This window comes from Engystomops pustulosus, chromosome 1 (genome assembly GCF_040894005.1).
Source record: "Engystomops pustulosus chromosome 1, aEngPut4.maternal, whole genome shotgun sequence".
Classification (NCBI taxonomy): domain Eukaryota; kingdom Metazoa; phylum Chordata; class Amphibia; order Anura; family Leptodactylidae; genus Engystomops; species Engystomops pustulosus.
In genome coordinates this window covers 28,085,095-28,103,354 of record NC_092411.1, presented here as the reverse complement: position 1 = coordinate 28,103,354, position 18,260 = coordinate 28,085,095, and the positions used below count along the sequence as shown (strand labels likewise).

Here is an 18,260-nt window from a genome sequence, read left to right as displayed (position 1 = left end):
GCATTGCCCACCTTTCAGAGCCCCCTGATGCATCCAGCATTGCCGATGGGGCAGGGACTTTATCACATGCCGGCACACAAGCCTCCATTGTTTATAATTTGTAATATAGTGACTAAAAAGTAACCAATACATTTTGGTAAAAGGTTTAGTAACAATATTGGTATTCTGTAAAAGAAAAAAAGAAAAGAGATGGCACCAAAGAGATCTAAAATATTTTTATTCACAGAAATTCATAAGATATGTTGTAAAATAAAGTGTTGGGTTGGATATTCAATAAACCATTCCACATATTTTATAACCGTGCTCACAGGAATGCTAACATCAATATTATATAGTAGTGCTGGCGAACATGTGGGCACCCAGGCCTTCACTGCAGCGCAGAGTTAGAGAGGTTGAGGGATCTAGTCCACAACTCCTTGATCCCAGCAAGTGTTTAGATAGAAGAAAACAGAAAGGCAGATGTATATGGGTGAAAAGATATATCAAATTTTATTAAAGAATATGTGAATCTAAAAACAGACTGTTTTCTAACTGTTTTTAGATTCACATATTCTTTAATAAAATTTGATATATCTTTTCACCCATATACATCTGCCTTTCTGTTTTCTTCTACTCATACTTTATTCAGATGTGGGTTATATTTTTTGGTTACACATTGCCCCAATCCAATATATACCAAGTGTTTAGATAGGAAAGCACTGAACTCCACACACCCTGGGACTCAGGACTGCAGGACAATGCCTAAGGGCGATGCCACACATGGTGTTTTGAACCCGTTTTTGGTCAGTTTTTAAGCAGTCTGTTAAACGCATGCGTTTTTGACAGGTTTTACCAATTATCTTAATTAAAATTGTTCAAAAACGCATGCGTTTTTGGACGGACTGCTTAATAAGGGTTCAAAACGCCATGTGTGGCATCGCCCTTAGGCATTGTCCTGCAGTCCTGAGTCCCAGGGTGTGTGTGTGCTTTCCTATCTAAACACTTCCTGGGATCAAGGAGTTGTGGACAAGGCTGCCTTAAGCTAAACTTTCCATCCTTCTTTCAGCTGTATTGGTGTCTGCAAGACACCAGTACAATTGAAAGCTGTGACAGAACAGGTAGGACAGCAATTAAATTGCAGTTCCGGCACTTTGTGAGAAATCAGTGGGGATTTTGGCTGTGGTTTGAGTGCTCGGCCTCTAAAAGGTTCACCATCCGGGTTGTATAGCATGACAACGTTTTATAGAAGGGCATTAAGCAAGGAGCCATGCTTGAAAATTACGTTCTGAATTCCGCCCTAGACATGCACCACGATATTTGTGTAAATACTTGTTGCTATTAAGGGGTATTAAGGGGTATCTGGAATCGGCATAATTTATAATAATTTTATTTATATAGTGCTCACAGAGCTTGCCGAATCGGTTCCCATCCCCAATGTACAAATGGGTCCTTAAAATAAAATATAAGCTAATATGTAATTAATATAATATTAGGGGATGGTTGCGGGCGCCTATAGAAAAATGATCATTGGATGTCGAAAACACTGTTTTGTTTGGTTAAGTTGCTGCCTATCGGACGCAGCAGACCCCCCTGTGGTCGGGCAGGGGAACCCAAAAGGATAGGGAATGATTATAAATTGCTAAAAAAAAACAGGTGATCCCTGTATTTTAGCAATTTATAATCAATCCCTAATATGTAATTGGTTACAGCGGTCCCCTACTTAAGGACACCCGACTTACACACGACCCCTAGTTAAAGACAGACCCCTCTGCCCACTGTGACCTCTGGTGAAGCTCTCTGAAAGCTTTACTATAGTCCCAGGCTGCAATGATCAGCTGTAAGGTGTCTGTAATGAAGCTTTATGGATAATCCTTGGTCCCATTACAGGAAAAATTTTTAAACTCCAATTGTCACTGGGGCAAAATGTTGTCTGGAACTACAATCATAAAGTATAGTTTTGACTTGCATACAAATTTAACTTAGATTCCATAGGTTTGTTCTTATCTTGCATGTCTCCCCTTAAAGGAAACCTACCACTTGTAGTGGCAGGTTTCTGATGGAAATACCGGGCACCAGCTCAGGGTGAGCTGGTGCCGGAGCTTATTTTCGTTAGTGTTTTAAACCGCGGTATCGCGGTTTAAAACACTTTTTAAACTTTATAGCTGGCGCAGGCAGGTACGCGCTCGGCGCTTACCATGCGCGCGGCTCTCATTCACTTCCTATGTAGCTGGTGCCCGGTATTTCCATCGGAAACCTGCCACTACAAGTGGTAGGTTTCCTTTAACGTAAAAATGCTGTGGCCTGGGCAGGTCATGTGATCACCACTATGTTTGGCTGTAGTCTGTTGGTTGCAGGACATCCAGTATGATCGGTGTTGTGGTGAGACGTCATCTCAGGGAGGTAATGTGCAGTGATGGCAGTTACACATCATTACACATGTGCGGCACCGTACTGCTCCGTACCTGGGAAAAAGATAGGACCTGTCCTATCTTTACCCGTAGTACGGCGCCGTGCGCCATTACTTCCTATGGAGAGGGGCGGGGGTGAGCTGCGCTCACCTCCTCTCCCCGTGCACTGCCGTTGCCCGCTACGGTACGGGCGGGCAACGGCAGTGTGAATATAGCCTAAGAGTATTGTGGCGATGATTCTCTACATAGTCCCATGCAAAGTCGATTGGTATAATACTTTTTTTTTTGTATTTCTCGTTTTTCAATCTCAATTGGACAATATGTAAGCACTAAATATGTGGAATGGTTCATTGAGTTTACAACCGAAGACTTTATTTTACAACATATCTTATGAATTTTTGTTTGCATATTTTTAATATTTTATATTTTGGATCTTTTGGGTGCCATAGCAGTTTATAGATTTACCTTAAACTTTTTGGACCCAAGATACCAGGGTCTGGCACTTCCAGGAAGTATCCAAACAGCAGGTACCCTAGTCAGGGGGGGCTACTATTTTTTTATATTCCCCCCCCCCCCCTCCCTTTATGCCATCACCACGTTAAGGGTGTGTGGAGGGGCGTGAAAATACATGAGGCTAGCAGAGGGGCCGCTTGACATGGGCTTTTATCATAATATATGATAGATCTCCTCCATAGACTTTTCCCCTGATAATAGATCCAATGATCTTTGCTGGAGTCGGGACTAAACATTGGATAAGCTGGAAACTATAAGCTCAGTGATTAGAGGCCAGGTACTTAGTTACCACCACTATCCTTTGAACAGTTCCTTCTTCATACCTCTTCCATTCACTGAAACTTCACAACTTAATTGCAGGGTCTAAAATATCATATTAAAATGTATTCAGTAAAATTTAATTATTTTTTTTCCCCAAAATTTTCTCCTCATTCTCACACTTGTGGTTCCCATTACTTTGCAGTTATAAAGCCGTTGTCTTGGCTGCTAACAACTTTGGCCGTTTCTTCACTGGTCAGATCACCGCCGCAGGGAAAGTCCCACCTGCCAAGGTAAGTAACATTTTATACCCTGTTCTAGTGTCTTCTTAATCACAGCCAGCAGATGGCGATGTTGTACCAGTTATCTGAATATTTGGCATTGCCCCCTCTGTTTGTTGAACTTATTTTACGGTTGTGCAGGAGACTGCGCTGATCCAGATGTAAGGCACAAAGCTGCACCTGCTCTTGCGTGTAATGTGAACAGCGGTTATGTGCCAGCTCGGCTTTTTTGCATTAGTATCTATTCTGAGCTGCAGTGGAAATGCCTTATGGTGCTTGGGGTGGTAGTAATATATGATAGATTTATATCACTCATACTGTGTCTACTAGTTTTGTGATTCAAGCCAGGATTTTATTAAAGTCAGTACTTTAAACACTTTCCAAATTAGAAAAAAAATACAAATTCTGTGAACAGCGCCCCCTCTAGTGGACAACTTTGTACATGTTGATTTTGGAATCAACTGAAGATTTACCCCCACTTATTGAGATGATTACTTTAAATTCAGCCCAGATATGAGTCGCCTGCCTCCGAAATTCCTCAAGGTCTGCACGCACGTGTTTTTGCCATCCCTATGCGCTTGAAACTGGGGAACGCGCTTATTCAGGAGTCTGCATAACAATGAACACCTGGGAAATGTTTTGGCCATCTGATCAATGAATTGGAAAAGGAATTATTATTTATTTATTTTTTTTTTAATTATTCCGGTGTGTGCTCTTTATAAACCTCCCACCCGGACGGTCTGCGAGACGCCTGGGGTTACATATGGTGACTGCAGTCCTCATATGACTTCAGTACAATGTGAGACTGTGTAAAGATCTGGTCATGGAGACTGTGTATGACCATAATGGATTATACAATACAATATAACTTTATTGTATTTTGTCCTACAGTGTAACTGAATATGAAAACGTTAAGCACAAACGCCCACAGTTAGGCCCTATACACACACGACTGCATGTGAGGGCGTCACTGCCTCCATAGAGGTCTTTGGCACCCAGTCGCTGTGTGGTCCCACCACACCATGACGGAGCCGGTGTCTACGCCGCAAAATTGACCTGTTTTGCAGTTTTTAAGGTGCAGCCGCTGGAGAGGGGTGGGGAGTTATGGAACGGGCGAGCATGAGGCCTTAGGGTGGTGGCACACATGGCGTTTTGAACCAGTTTTTAATCATGCGTTTTCAGTCCTTTAAAAACGAATGCGTTTTGAAAATGTGTGAGTCTTTGAAGATGTATCCGTTTTTGTCCAGTTTTCCCAATTATCTTGAAAACCGACAAAGTGGATGCGTTTTCAAAAAATGCATGCATTTTTTTTTTTAACGGACTGAAAACGCATGACTAAAAACGGACTTAAAACTTAGGTGGATTAAAATAATTTGGCCATGGCCTTTAGGGTGATGCCACACACGGTGTTTTAAATCCGTTTTGGTCCGTTAAAAAACGCATGCGTTTTTTGAAAGCGCATCCGTTTTTGACCAGTTTTTAATTAAGATAATTGGTAAAACCTGTCAAAAACGCATGCGTTTTTTAACGGACTGCTTAAAAACGGACCAAACGCCATGTGTGGCATCACCCTTATTACTTCAAAACATGGAACTTTTTAAAAACCTAGACTATAGGTGCTGTCACACAGTGCGTTCTTGGACCATTTTTAAACGCACTGAAAACGCACACTTTTTTTTGTGTGTTTACCATGCGTTTGGCTGTTTTCAATCTGTTTCACACCTGCTAACACATCCAGAAATGAAGAGAAACAGAGCAAACCAGAAAAATAAATGATAAACCTACAAAACCGCACAGTGTGACCCAACCCTAAGATTCATTATAACTCAAGTATAATAAAATTACGCTTGGGCATAAACTCAAGTGGTTCAAACTCATGAATTCGCTTTAATAAAACCTGGGGACATAAACAAGGCCATAACGAATGAGAATTAAAAAGCATAATTATGGGGCGGATGGGCGGTGCTGGTTCAGATGATCAGGAGTTCTTAGGAAACAGTTCAGACCCTTATGTAAAAATCCTGAGCATGTGGCCATAAATCACTGGCCTGGGGCTAGAGCCGCTGATGGCTGACCCTAGGTAATGGCTGTATCAATCAAATCCCATTAATACCCTTGCAGAACTATTATCAGGGTGGCAACAAGTTTGGGAGGGGATATTTGTTTTCTCTTCTAAACTATACCTGAGGTAGGATTAAGGGATGACTATAATCCCATGAGGATCCCTCTTAACTATATGGGCTCCATATGGTCTATGGAATTTTATTTTTATACATACATTATATCGTCAGTCCTGTGTCTTGTACTGATCAAATAAGGAATTTGACCCCGTAGAATAGATGGGGATTTATTGACTGACTTGGGTTTATGGAGCCAAAAGTCCAAAAAGATATTTTCACAGCTTTGTTTTACAAATAGGTGGGACATTTGACCACATTTTTCACAAATACAGCTAGTGACAGGTTGCCATTAAACCATATTAACTAAATGCCACCCTTATCGTAGCTGAAATTGTTCCCATTAAATCAACTTTGTTCTCTTACCTGGCATACATTCAGATTGAGTGAATGGGGGTGTGACCTCCTTGGCAGAATCCAGTGACTCCTCTCCATGTCCCACGCCGCCTCCTTAACATTCATCATTTATGTGATCAGGGTCATGTCATTAGCAAAATCTCCCCCATGTATGTATCTGATATGAAATCACAGCAGCCTCCATTCATTCTACTCCTCCCCAATCTCTGAGGAGGCTGCCGTGATTTCATGTGATCAGATACATACATGGGGTAGATTTTGCAAACTTTCCTGGGTAAAGGACCTTGGATGACATCAACCTGATCACGTAACATAAAGGGCTGATTGGTAAGGAGGAGGTATGGGAAGACACCACTGGATTCTGCCAAGGAAGCAACGTCCCTTCGACTTGCACCTCAATCGGAATGTATCTTGCATACATTGTTGAGTTTTTTTTTGGGGGGGGGGGGGGGGTATTTGAGGGTAAACAATTTTTAGCTAAAGGAGGGGGGGGCGTTTAGTTAATAGGACTTTCTGGGAACCTGTCACTAGCTGTATTTGTGAACAATGTGCTGACAGGTTCCATTTTAAACCCACAATTCTAATGTGATGTCAAGTTCTTCCAACAGCATTTCATCTCATCTCTTATCGCTCATTGTATAGGTCCTCATCATCGGTGGTGGTGTCGCTGGTCTGGCTTCTGCTGGAGCTGCTAAGTCCATGGGGGCTATCGTCCGTGGATTTGATACCAGGTAAGAAAACTGAGAAAAAAAATTTAATAGAATTTCTTGAAATAATAACGTAGTAGATGCTGTAATTTAGCAGCTTGCTGATGGTTTCCCTTTAACCTTTTATGGGTTTATTCCCTTTTTTCACCTTTGCATTTCTCTTTTTCACAACTCTACCTAAAAAAAATATATACTTTTTTTTTTTTTTTTCCCTTGCGTTTACACACAGTACCAGAGCTTGTTATCTTTGGAACAAATTGTACTTCTTAGTTGCGGTATTTTATTTTCTATACCGTGCACCGGAAATCTGGAAACACATTCCAAATATAGAGAATTGACGTAAAATTTCACATTAATCTTGTGGCCTCCATTGTTTGAATAGCTTTCATCAAATTATGTTTTCATTGAAATCCAATTGAGAACATTATGTTAATGTATATCGGTGGAAAAAATTGCCAAAAACTGCTGAGATTGGTGCAGTACGGTTTCTGGCAGTTAGCAGCAGGTGTCTGCTTTAAAATACAGTGGACAGGGTTTATGCCTTCAAACATGTTACGCTGGATGGTCACAAAGGGGTTAAAGGGAACCTGTTACCAGCATTTGCCTCACTAAACTAAAGCACATGCATGACTTGTCCTTTCTCGAATTTCCTCTTTATGTGAAATCTCACCCAAAAAAAAAAAAATCTCCTTCAAAGTTTTGTGAAGATGCGCAGAGTAGAGTCATATTTTGCCTGAGCTGTCATTTTTAGAGGCTGTAGAGGACGAGTCACTTCATACACGCCTTTCTCTGGCTCCGTAGCACCTAGAAACATGCGTTTTGGACTTATTGAAGATAAGAATGTCATCGTTCAGATTTCTTGTCCTATTGTCTGTATTGGTCATTGATGTTTTAAATTTTTATTTTTTTTCCCTTTTTATGCAGAGCTGCCGCTTTAGAACAGTTTAAGTCTCTTGGTGCTGAACCTCTGGAAGTGGATTTGAAAGAATCGGGAGAGGGGCAAGGCGGATATGCTAAAGAAATGTCCAAGGAATTCATTGAAGCTGAGATGAAGCTCTTCACCAAGCAATGTCAAGATGTGGATATTATTATTACTACCGCCCTCATTCCAGGTATAAATGAGGTTGAATTGCTAAAAAGTAGTGCTGGAGGTTTTATGGCGCCATCACCTGCAATCATACCGGATGCAAAGAGACCCTTCATGCTGAGCTGTAATCACAAAATCAGTACAGGGCTTCTGTCCCAAGGTTTTTTGGGGGAGCTCCTTGCATTGTATACAACATATGATGCTTGGGTCTTGGCCCTGCACAGTGTTCGCCCCATGAAATCTGGCCACCTTTACAACTACTATTGCTACGAGTAAAATGTAGGTTAAAGGGAACCTGTCATCAGAAATTGGCCTATTAAACCACTATAAGTGTGATGTCAAGCAGCTGCACAGATTTCAGATCATGTTTCTTTCATGGCTCAGGGTGGTGGCATCATCCAGAAAATCACCTTTAATGTTTGATGTGTAAAGGCAGGGAGGTGGAGAATTTAGCACTGAAGTCAAGCTCTCCCTGTCTCTGAACACCTCCTCCTATGCGATTGACATCATGTGCAAGACTTCAGGAGACCTGATCAACGATGTCCCTGGATGCAGGACCATAAAGTACAGTGAAGGGGACACTTTAAGGCAAGGAAAGCTTAACTTCACTGTTAAACCCTCCTTGACTTCATAAAATCATGATGTCACCTCAGCAGCACATGAAACTGACATAATCTAGAACCTACTTGACAACAAACGGCTAGTGGTTTATTTGGGCAATTTCTGATAATGGGTTCCCTTTGAGAGAAGGTTTGAGAGAAAGATCCTCCAAACCCAGACAAACTTTGAGGCTGTAAAATAGTCCACAGTTGGTTGTCAGTGACCCATATGAGGTCCACTAATGTGGCGAAGATACCAAAAAGACTTCCATGGTTAGCTCACAAACTGGCTATGGAAACCATGTCAGTGTGTATGAGACCATATGTATGGATTTGTCTGTCTGGTATAGCAGTATATAGCTTCCCTGAGTGGTGGTAGTGGAATACTTACACCCTTGAGTCGGGTTTGGTGAAGTCTGCACCCTTTGGGACCCTGATCCCTCTGCTCGCGGTGCTGTTCCACTATTTGTTTTTCACACTACATATACCCCTGTAGTGTGCTCTTGTTTTGGGAACAGTGGGCCCGTTGGCCGTTGCTTGCAGCCCGCGTGTCATCGGTGTGTTGGCTTTCACAGGCAGCAATTGGAGCGGTTCAGAGTTGTGTTATGACATATTCTATGAGATTATAAACCTTACACTTTTTTATAATATGGGGTAACTACTTTATTATGTCTGCAGGTAAAAGAGCTCCCATCTTGTTCCGCAAAGACATGATTGAACTAATGAAGGAAGGTTCGGTTGTGGTTGATCTTGCATCAGAGGCAGGTGGAAACATTGAGACTACAAAGCCAGGGGAATTGTATGTACATAAGGTAAGTCGGCTACTTATACTATCAGTCATAGGTTGCGTCTACTTATAGCTGCTATGCAACGGGGCTTTTATTTCTATTTGAATATTGTCATTTTACTCTAGGGAGTCACACACATTGGCTACACTGACTTCCCAAGCCGAATGGCCACACAAGCTAGCACTCTGTACTCCAACAACATCATAAAGCTGCTGAAGGCCATCAGTCCAGACAAGGAATACTTCAACTATGAGATCAAGGATCAGTTTGATTATGGAACCATGGACCATGTCATCAGAGGAACAGTTGTCATGAAGGTAAGTGATCTATAGTCTGAACCTTCAAATTCCATCATTGAGACTTCTCTAGAGCTGCACCAGTTCTCTAGAATGTGCTTCCTTGGAGAATCAGACATTTTCATAGTTTCAAACCTGCCCTAAAGGCATGTTTCTTTAGACTGGCCTAATAGATTTCCTCTTATCTAAGAAAAGGATGAAGTACAGGATCAAAATCCAGCGTGATAAACCAGAGACACTTGCTAATAGAGTACCGCAGTCACAGTTCCTGGACCTAATTACATTTGTAATCCATGGCCTGATTCCTTCTAAAACCAAGTTCTAATATTATTTTAAGGAGCCAGGGGGCACTGGTGGTGTTAGCTGAGCTCCTCAGTGTTGTAGATTTATAGATTGTTACACTGTGTAGGAGCTCAGGTATGGGGAAACAGATTGGAACGGCACCGTGCAGAAGTCGGGTGCAGGTCTTCAGAGCGGGTCTGACGTGGCTCGCTAGATGCAATGAGAGAGTAGGATGAAGCAGCACTCCAAATGTAGTGAAAAAGAAAAAAGTTTATTCCAGCATCAATGGTGGAATAAACTTTTTTCTTTTTCACTACATTTGGAGTGCTGCTTCATCCTACTCTCTCACTGTGTAGGAGCTGGTATCACCCTCTCTTCTCCCTCTGCACTTCCTGTGCTCCTGCACAATGTAAGAACCTGTGAGATTACAACACAGAGGGGCTATGGAAACCCTTATGACTCATTAGCCTAATTTTTAAAGTTGATGTTAGAAGGGAGGAGGCCAAGGCTAACAAATAAAAGGAGTTTACTGCAGTTATTGTGCCTGGATCTATGAGTAAGTGTTTATCATGATGGATTTTGATGATGGGCAGTTGTGCCAACAATTTATATTATACCCTGTCTCATGAAATTGTTCAGCCTCCCACCAAAAAGGGGCTCCTGGTCTCACTAATATATGTGAACCCCTTTTATCCAGATTGCTGGAGGTCCCTTTCTCATGGTGTTCCAGTATTCGAACCATCAGCTTGTTTTCTTCTTTATGTAGGTTTTACCTCTTTAGTTTTTAGAAAGTTAAAGGGGTTTTACAAACTAAACCTTCTCATTTTACTCTTTTTATCATGTTACATTGATGATTTAAAGGGATTTTCCTGTAACGTCATACTTTTTGACCTAATTAAAGCAGACCATTGATATCCGATCGTCTGACACTTGGGCACCCCTGCTAATCGGCTTCTTCAGGGAACTGCATTTTGGTTCCTTATCCAATAATAGGGAGTGAGCTGTGTGTCCCGGCGCCGGTCACAAAAGAGAATTGGACTAATTTTCATTTGTAACCAACTGCAGCGTTTATCCTGCATGCATAAAGATTTTTATTAGGTGACTTGTGACAGAACAAATTTTTTCCACATTTCTTATCTGCTGTCCCTAGGGAAAGCTGGTAGCGATGGTCCCTGTAATTTGTCGGACCTCCATTGCCGTGTATATATGCCCTAGTGGAGCCCCATCTATTACTGCTGTGTTACTTGCATCACTGCACATGTTTGATTTAGCTGTAACCTATATTATTCACTATATTACAGCGTCTTGGCAGCGGTTTTATATATTTGTTTCTTTTTATGAGCAGGGTCTTCTGCAGTTGATTTTCACTTCTCCTTTGTACAGCTCAGGCCTCATCTCCTTCCAGCAGTGAATAGATTTTAATACGGAGCTGAAAGTACATAACATTTTATGAAATGCCTCGGTGTAAGTTCACCGCTCTCACTAATTACTGGCTGCCATCATGGCCGCCCATGCCAAGTCTGGGGAATAGACGGCCTTATGTTCAGTCTAGGCCTCAGTGGCGCGGGCCTTCATTTCCTATCTGCTTTGTGTTTGTTCACAGTTTAATTATAGGTCTTCCCGTGCCAGTTCTGTTTTTATTAAACTATTTCGGGGTAAAGGCAAAGCTGTTCCAAAACAATTGTTTGCTCTTTTTGTTTGAAAAGCGGCGGCGCATAACAATAAGGCAGTAATAAGCGAATGTGCGGCCGTAAATCACGAAAAGGCAGCGTTTCACAAGTTTTAATGTGGCGCTGGCAAACGTAGATTGTGCTCTGGTATTCGGCGTCATAAAATTCAGGGCACAGACGGTCAGCCCAGAACATAGAAGGGATTTTATAATCTAGAAACTTTTTACTAATCTGCTGCCAGTTATTCTGGAATCCCTATTAATCTGATACGTGACAGAAATAGTTCTGTGCCCAATTAAAGTGACAGTCGATATTATCAACATTTATCCTGTATCTATAAATATCTGATGGTAAGGGTGGTCCTGCGCTTCATAGTCTATGGGAATTTTGGCACAGCTCACTGGAAGTCTCCATCACCTGTTACTCGAGGCCCCTGTTCAGCCGATTATGTGTTTGATCCCCCATGTGATCAGACATTTATGGGTCAAGGATAAATGTGGTTTATGAGAAAACCTCTTTAACTCGTATATGGTCGTTAACACGCGTGCCTACGTGTGGTGGCTGCTACTGTCTGACATGTCGCAGGCGACCATTAAACACATACTGCACATACGGTAAAACCGACATGGTGGGTGGTTTAGACCCCCAGCCATTTATAATCTGGAGATGATCAGACTTGTACACATGCTCTAGAGACTTGCTTATCTGATGAAAAAACATAAAGTAAAAGTTTGACTAGAATCGAGATGTTTACTCATGACATGGGCACTATCAATTACGTTCACTTGTCTATTAACCTGCTGCTTGGCAAAATTCCCCCCCCCCCCCCCCCCCAAGTGAAACCAATAAAACGCTGAGGCTGCAATTTTTTAATAAATTGGGCACAGCTGCCATGCGTTACAAAATACAATATAGTACCAAATATTGTAATGTGTAACCCTCCAAACCTAACACCTGAGATGCATACCGTATTTTTCGTGCACAAAAATTCCTTTGATTTTCTCAGAAAAGTTTTAGCAGACATTTATTGATGGTGCGCCTTATAGTCCGAAAAATACTAGGAGGTCCTTGGAGTTGCAGAAGATCCTACTGCTTATCTGCCCACGACTATACTTGATCCCAACAGCCACCACTGGTTTCATGGGCACCAGCTCCACTGTAGATGGTAAATCCCCATTTAAGATAACCCCATAGGGAGCCCAAAATGCCATACCAGAAATTAATCTTCTTTTAATTAAAAAAAATAAATACCCCCAAGTCCCCCCCCCCTTCCTCCAACGTATTTCCCCAACTCCAAGGACTTGCCAAGGGTGGGACCGTCTCTCTGTGGTGCAGAAATGGCTACTGCCTTTTAATCTTTCAGACTGCCACTATGCCCCTGGTAACTGCCCCTCCCACTGATCCCCAAACCACGCAGCTTAGTTCGTGAACCTCACACACCAATGACGTGGACGCAAGCAATGGATCACCGACCCGTTGCTTTGCGGCTGGTGATATTCTTACATGCAGTTGTACCATAGATCAGTGGTTTGTATTTCCTAGTAATGTTATTTGTGACACCACATTTTCTTTGTGTTGTAGGATGGTAAAACAATCTTCCCGGCACCGCAGCCTAATAATGTTCCCGTTAGTGCACCGGTAAAACAGAAGAGCGTGGCTGAACTGGAAGCTGAAAAGGCGGCTTCTATTTCCCCGTTTAGGAAGACTATGACCAATGCCACCGCTTACACTGCTGGTATGGAGCTGATGCTCGTGACTTACCCATCTACTGGAAGCAGAGGGGACTGTATGCTATAGTGAGATTTTATTCTTTTCTCTTATAGGCCTCAGCACCCTTTTAGGTCTCGGTATTGCCTCTCCCCATTCTGCCTTTACTCAGATGGTGACAACATTCGGCCTTGCTGGGATTGTTGGGTACCACACTGTGTGGGGAGTCACTCCTGCCCTACACTCCCCACTCATGTCAGTAACTAATGCGATCTCAGGTAAGTGCCTTTTTGTATTTCCTGTGAATTTGTATTAACGTCAAGTGTCCAATGGTTGTCAGATATTGTGGCAGCAAAGACTCGTCTCTGCTTCGCACATACGCAACCAAGGCGTGTGTATATACTGAAGGGAAAAGGTAATAACTCGGACACCGGTTAGATAGGCTCTGCCTTCCCCAGTATGTCCTTAAAAGCAAAGCTACAGCTATGTGTCTGTTTACACTGGAGTAAGACATCACATTGATAACTTTAGCTTTTTCTGGGGTAAATATCAACAATTTTGTATTGTTACTGGAAGCTGAATGTTGGGTTCCCCTAGGGGAAAAAACTCAAGCAGTATTTCCCACTCTGTCTTTACAGCTTCCTCATATTCAGTACTCAATGGGGGGCAGTTAGTATCACATTTTTGGCATAGGAAAAGGTGCAAAGCCTTTCTATTCAATTGCGCAAATTGATCTTTTTTCCGCCCTCTTTGAAAATGGGTGGGGTAAGTTAAGGAAAAGGTTGTCATTGAGCAACACTGGATTTACTAGTTTTCACATCGGGCATGAAATTGTGTTATAATTGACAAGAGTTCTCTACTAGAGTAGGCTGTAGCAAGTCTTTGCCTAATTTATGACTTCATTAGTAATGGTGTGCCACACTGGACTCGGGCTACATTCACACAATGGGCGCACGGAGCGGTGCGTTGCCGTACCATACTTTTCCGTACCCAGGAAAACATAGGACATTCTATCTTTCCCTGTATTACGGTGCCCTGCGCCATGTATCTCTATGTAGAGGGGCCCTCGCCCCCATCTCTCACGTGCACTGAAGTGTGCTCACGGCGGGCACACGTTAGTGTGAATGTAGCCTAAGGATTAGAAAATGCCTTGCAATGAGTGCTGTGCAAAGAATAGGAGTGGTTGCTGGTTTGCTGCCTCAATCCCTAACAGCGGTCATGTGATTTACCCGTTATTGTGGGGAGACTGCTGCTTGGTCTACTTTATCTAATTTAGCTATGACCCATTGTAACAGAGTTGTCACTGATTTTCTTTGTACTGTTGTTTTATTGGAATGAAGAATAAACTCTACAATATTTTAATTGGAACCCATGAGTGCCGTCATCTTACATATTTGCCACTGTGGCAAAAAAATGCTAAATAATTTGATCTTAAGTTTTTTTACAAGTTAAAACTTACAAATAGATATAGATGTAATATATCTCTATATCTCTATGGATATAGATGGATAGATGGATATAGATGTATAGATGGATATAGATGAGATATATAGATCTTTCGAGAATCCTGAATAAAACACCTCAAAATAATGCTAAAAAAAAGTCGTTAAAAGTGCAAAAAAAGGACAAACTGTGGAACATTTATCAAGACTTGTATGGCACTTTTTTTTGTCCTAAAATATTGCAGGAAATTGTGAACCACCAGGAATTGCGATTATTTTCACTTTTACACCTCCCTCACAAAATGGGCGTGGAGGAGTGTGAAGAGGGGCGTGCCGGTGGAGTGGGACAGTGCTGGGGCGTTTCTGAATGCGTCAGGCCTGAACAGTTGCTGTTCATTACACAATACTACGCCAGGCAGGGCCTAAGCCCTTTTGATTTATCTAGAGGGGCATCATATGCTAGTGCACGATACACCGACCCCCATTGTGCCTGGTTCTGTAGACGATAAACACTATGGGGGGGGGGGGACATTTATCATACGCTGTCGCATTGTGCGTCAGCATATGATGTATCCAGCTTGGCAGAGGGGCTTGCATCAGGAAGCTCCGGCCTCCGGACATAGAATTGCATTACTACCTGCTCCCGATCGGGTGCAGGCTATAGCGATTACGCATGCTATGTGAATGCCCTTTTGGCGTAGAGATGAAGTAGAGGGGGAAATAATCACAATTCCTTGCAGGTCTCAAGGAACAGCAATTGTTTCAGGGACAGAAAACTGCCGTACAAGCCCTGAAAAAAATCCCTATATGAGCCATAAATAGTTATTAATGGACATCTCCTTTAAACTCCTATTGGGGTGCCCTAATCGAAGCCAGATGGCCCCAAATAAGTAAATAAAATGGCATTTTTTATTTTGCTGATTTTTATTCTTATATTCAGGCAAGTTACATGTTGTAAAATCTCAATACTCGTGTTTCTAAACTTCTTTATTAAAAATGATTTTATTAGCCGGTTCTGTTTAGTGTATTAATATGCCTCCTGCTGGGGAATGCAGCTAATAAACCCCACTCGTAGCCTTTAGTGCTTTATGTTTACTAATAAAAATCCTTTCAGGGATAAAAATCGCACGTGTTAAGGGAATTTTCGTTGAACCAATGGTTATTTGCTCTGCGGATGGCTTCCCTTTGCCGTGGGCTTGGTCACTACCTGGTTTGACATTCATGTACTTATTAAGTAGATGCTTACACGACTATTAAAGTCTTTATGTATTTTTTTGGATCTTGATCTGTGTATAGGTTTAGAAAGTAAAGAATGGGTACTAGATTTAGAGGTTGTTTGGGGCCTTTTTTTCATTTTGAGATTGATCACTACCCTCAAGAAAGTTGATCACCAGGGGTCCGACACCCGGCACACCACATCTTATCTGTAATTGATGAATTATCCTAACAATAGGTCAATATCTAGATCCTGGGAAAACTCATTGTACGCTTGCCATACACATGGAAAGATATTGGTTTGTCTGATTCACCGAATTTGGATCGCCCATACATGTGTACTAAAGGGTGATCAACTCCGCAGGCTATTTGCTTGTGAATAAAATAATCAAAATGTTAACTACTCATTCCTATCTCCCTGGATGTAAAGTGCCAAAATACATCTAAAGTGGCCATTTTAACTATATAGCAGCCTGCGGTTTTTAACAGCTTCCTTTACCATGTTATGACTAGTATAAGAATTTATAACGATGGGGGGACACCAAAAGAGGTAAAAATTTTTTTTTCATTTTGTGTGTTTCCTTGCTATTGAGGAAGTGGGTACATATAACTTGGCTGTATAGAAATATATGAATCGTATTGTCTGTTTTGTACAGGTCTGACAGCGGTCGGTGGGCTGGCATTGATGGGCGGCTCTTACCTTCCCTCCAACACCCCTGAGGTCCTTGCTGTACTCGCAGCGTTTGTGTCTTCCATCAACATTGCAGGTAATGGAATACAAGGCTGAGGATTGTAGCTGTGAGTAATGTAAAGTCTGCCTATTTAGGAAGATATAATATCGGTGCTGTGTGACAAAATAAATGCAAGGAGTTTTCACGGACATATGTTATATAATGATTGAGAAGAATAGGATCTCCCCTTTCTCTTAACAAATGTTCAGCTCTAGGGCTACGTACACATGACCGTATTGTGTACTGTGATGCAGTGGCCACACAGTGGCGCTTCACCCGGGTTCTGGCCTGGGTGAAGCGCACAGTCGTGTGCATTTAGCATAAACTCACTGTAAGGAGTCTGCCAATAAAAAAAAATAAATAAAAAAAAAATCTTGTATAGCACTGTACAGATCACGGGGGATACATACAAGCAAAAAAAGGCATTAAGTGTAATAACATAATCTGATGGAACAATAGGAACGATGGCCCAGCTTGAAAGAGCTTACAATCTCCACAGGCAGGAATAAAATAATAGATAGAATCCACCATCCTATAGGTCACTGTTATAGCTTTTCTATAGTTTTTCCCATCAATTTCACCGCATTCCGCTTTCCCTTACATGGTATAGAATTTTAAATACTGTCACTCAGAAGTAAAATTTGTTTCGCAGGAGCCCTCTAAGCTCTGTATATGGAAAAATAAGTTATGGAAGAGCAAAATATGGAAACCTAAAAACTAATGAGGACATTGGCAGGAAGTGGTTATAGGAAATCTACCATCATGATAAACCGGGGACACTTAATCATAAATCCAGGCACAGTGACTGTGGTAATCTTATATTTGTTATCTATCGCCTCCTATCTTCTAAAATTAAATTGTGCTCACCTCAGCACTCCCCCTTCCCTCTGCTTGATGTAAGCTCACAGAAGCAGAGACAAATGCAGGGCATAGTGGGAGGGGGAAGATCTCCTGCTCAGTGTAACAGGCCGTGAAGCTGCAGCATGACGGGGCTTTAGGAATGCCCCAGAGCCCTTCAGGCTCATTAGAATAATTGTAATAGTTTAATTTTAGAAGAAATAGGCGGCCACAGATAACAAATATAAGTCACGGTGCCTGGATCTGTAAGTAAGTGTCACTGGTTTGTCATGATGGATTTTGATGGTAAATTTCCTCCTAGAGATCAAAATAGACAGAAAACAGAGACTCCTATTGCGAGTTTGAGTACTGGGAAAACGCTATAGATGATTTTGGATGGAACAAGTGCCTCATCAAATCTTGACCAGCAACAAATCTCATCAAAATGGGGAATGTTTATTGTGTATTCAGACACGTACAAAGAATCCTCCAGTGCATGTTATATAAAGAGTGAATTTTAGGTCACAAAGTAAATTACATAAATCAATTGTTGACTTCTTGTCATTTCTTTAGCACTATCCCTGTGGACTTTTCCTTGGGGAGGGGGGTAAGGAGGTCCCAATTTAGAAGGGAAAGTGATTTTATTGGCATCGGCGTCAACATTCTTCAATAATCAATTCAATATGGAAAATTATATGCGGCTAATTGAGCCAAATTGTCATCTTGCCAGGATATTGCTTTTCCCTTTACTCACTGTCTTTGTGTAAGTAATTCTTTAAATGGTTGTCACAAACCGAGCCAAGCTCTACTCCGAAAATCTAAAGCAGCAGTGCGGATAATGCTAAAGCTCGGCCCGATTGTTCCTTCTAGCAATACCCTGCTCTATATTGTGGATGGGACTGCTGCAGGGTGATGGGACGTAAAGT

At 41.8% G+C, this 18,260-nt stretch overlaps 1 protein-coding gene across 1 annotated transcript in view; it reads left to right on the top strand.

The window, feature by feature from the left end:
• NNT (nicotinamide nucleotide transhydrogenase) overlaps positions 1-18,260 on the top strand; it is a 74,502-nt gene that overhangs the window by 16,507 nt on the left and 39,735 nt on the right. Inside the window, exons 5-12 of the mRNA XM_072136421.1 lie at positions 3,364-3,451; positions 6,616-6,704; positions 7,605-7,792; positions 9,045-9,178; positions 9,280-9,471; positions 12,984-13,137; positions 13,226-13,387; positions 16,423-16,533. Coding sequence (XP_071992522.1) covers positions 3,364-3,451; positions 6,616-6,704; positions 7,605-7,792; positions 9,045-9,178; positions 9,280-9,471; positions 12,984-13,137; positions 13,226-13,387; positions 16,423-16,533 — 1,118 coding nt within the window. The remainder of the gene's footprint in view (positions 1-3,363; positions 3,452-6,615; positions 6,705-7,604; positions 7,793-9,044; positions 9,179-9,279; positions 9,472-12,983; positions 13,138-13,225; positions 13,388-16,422; positions 16,534-18,260) is intronic.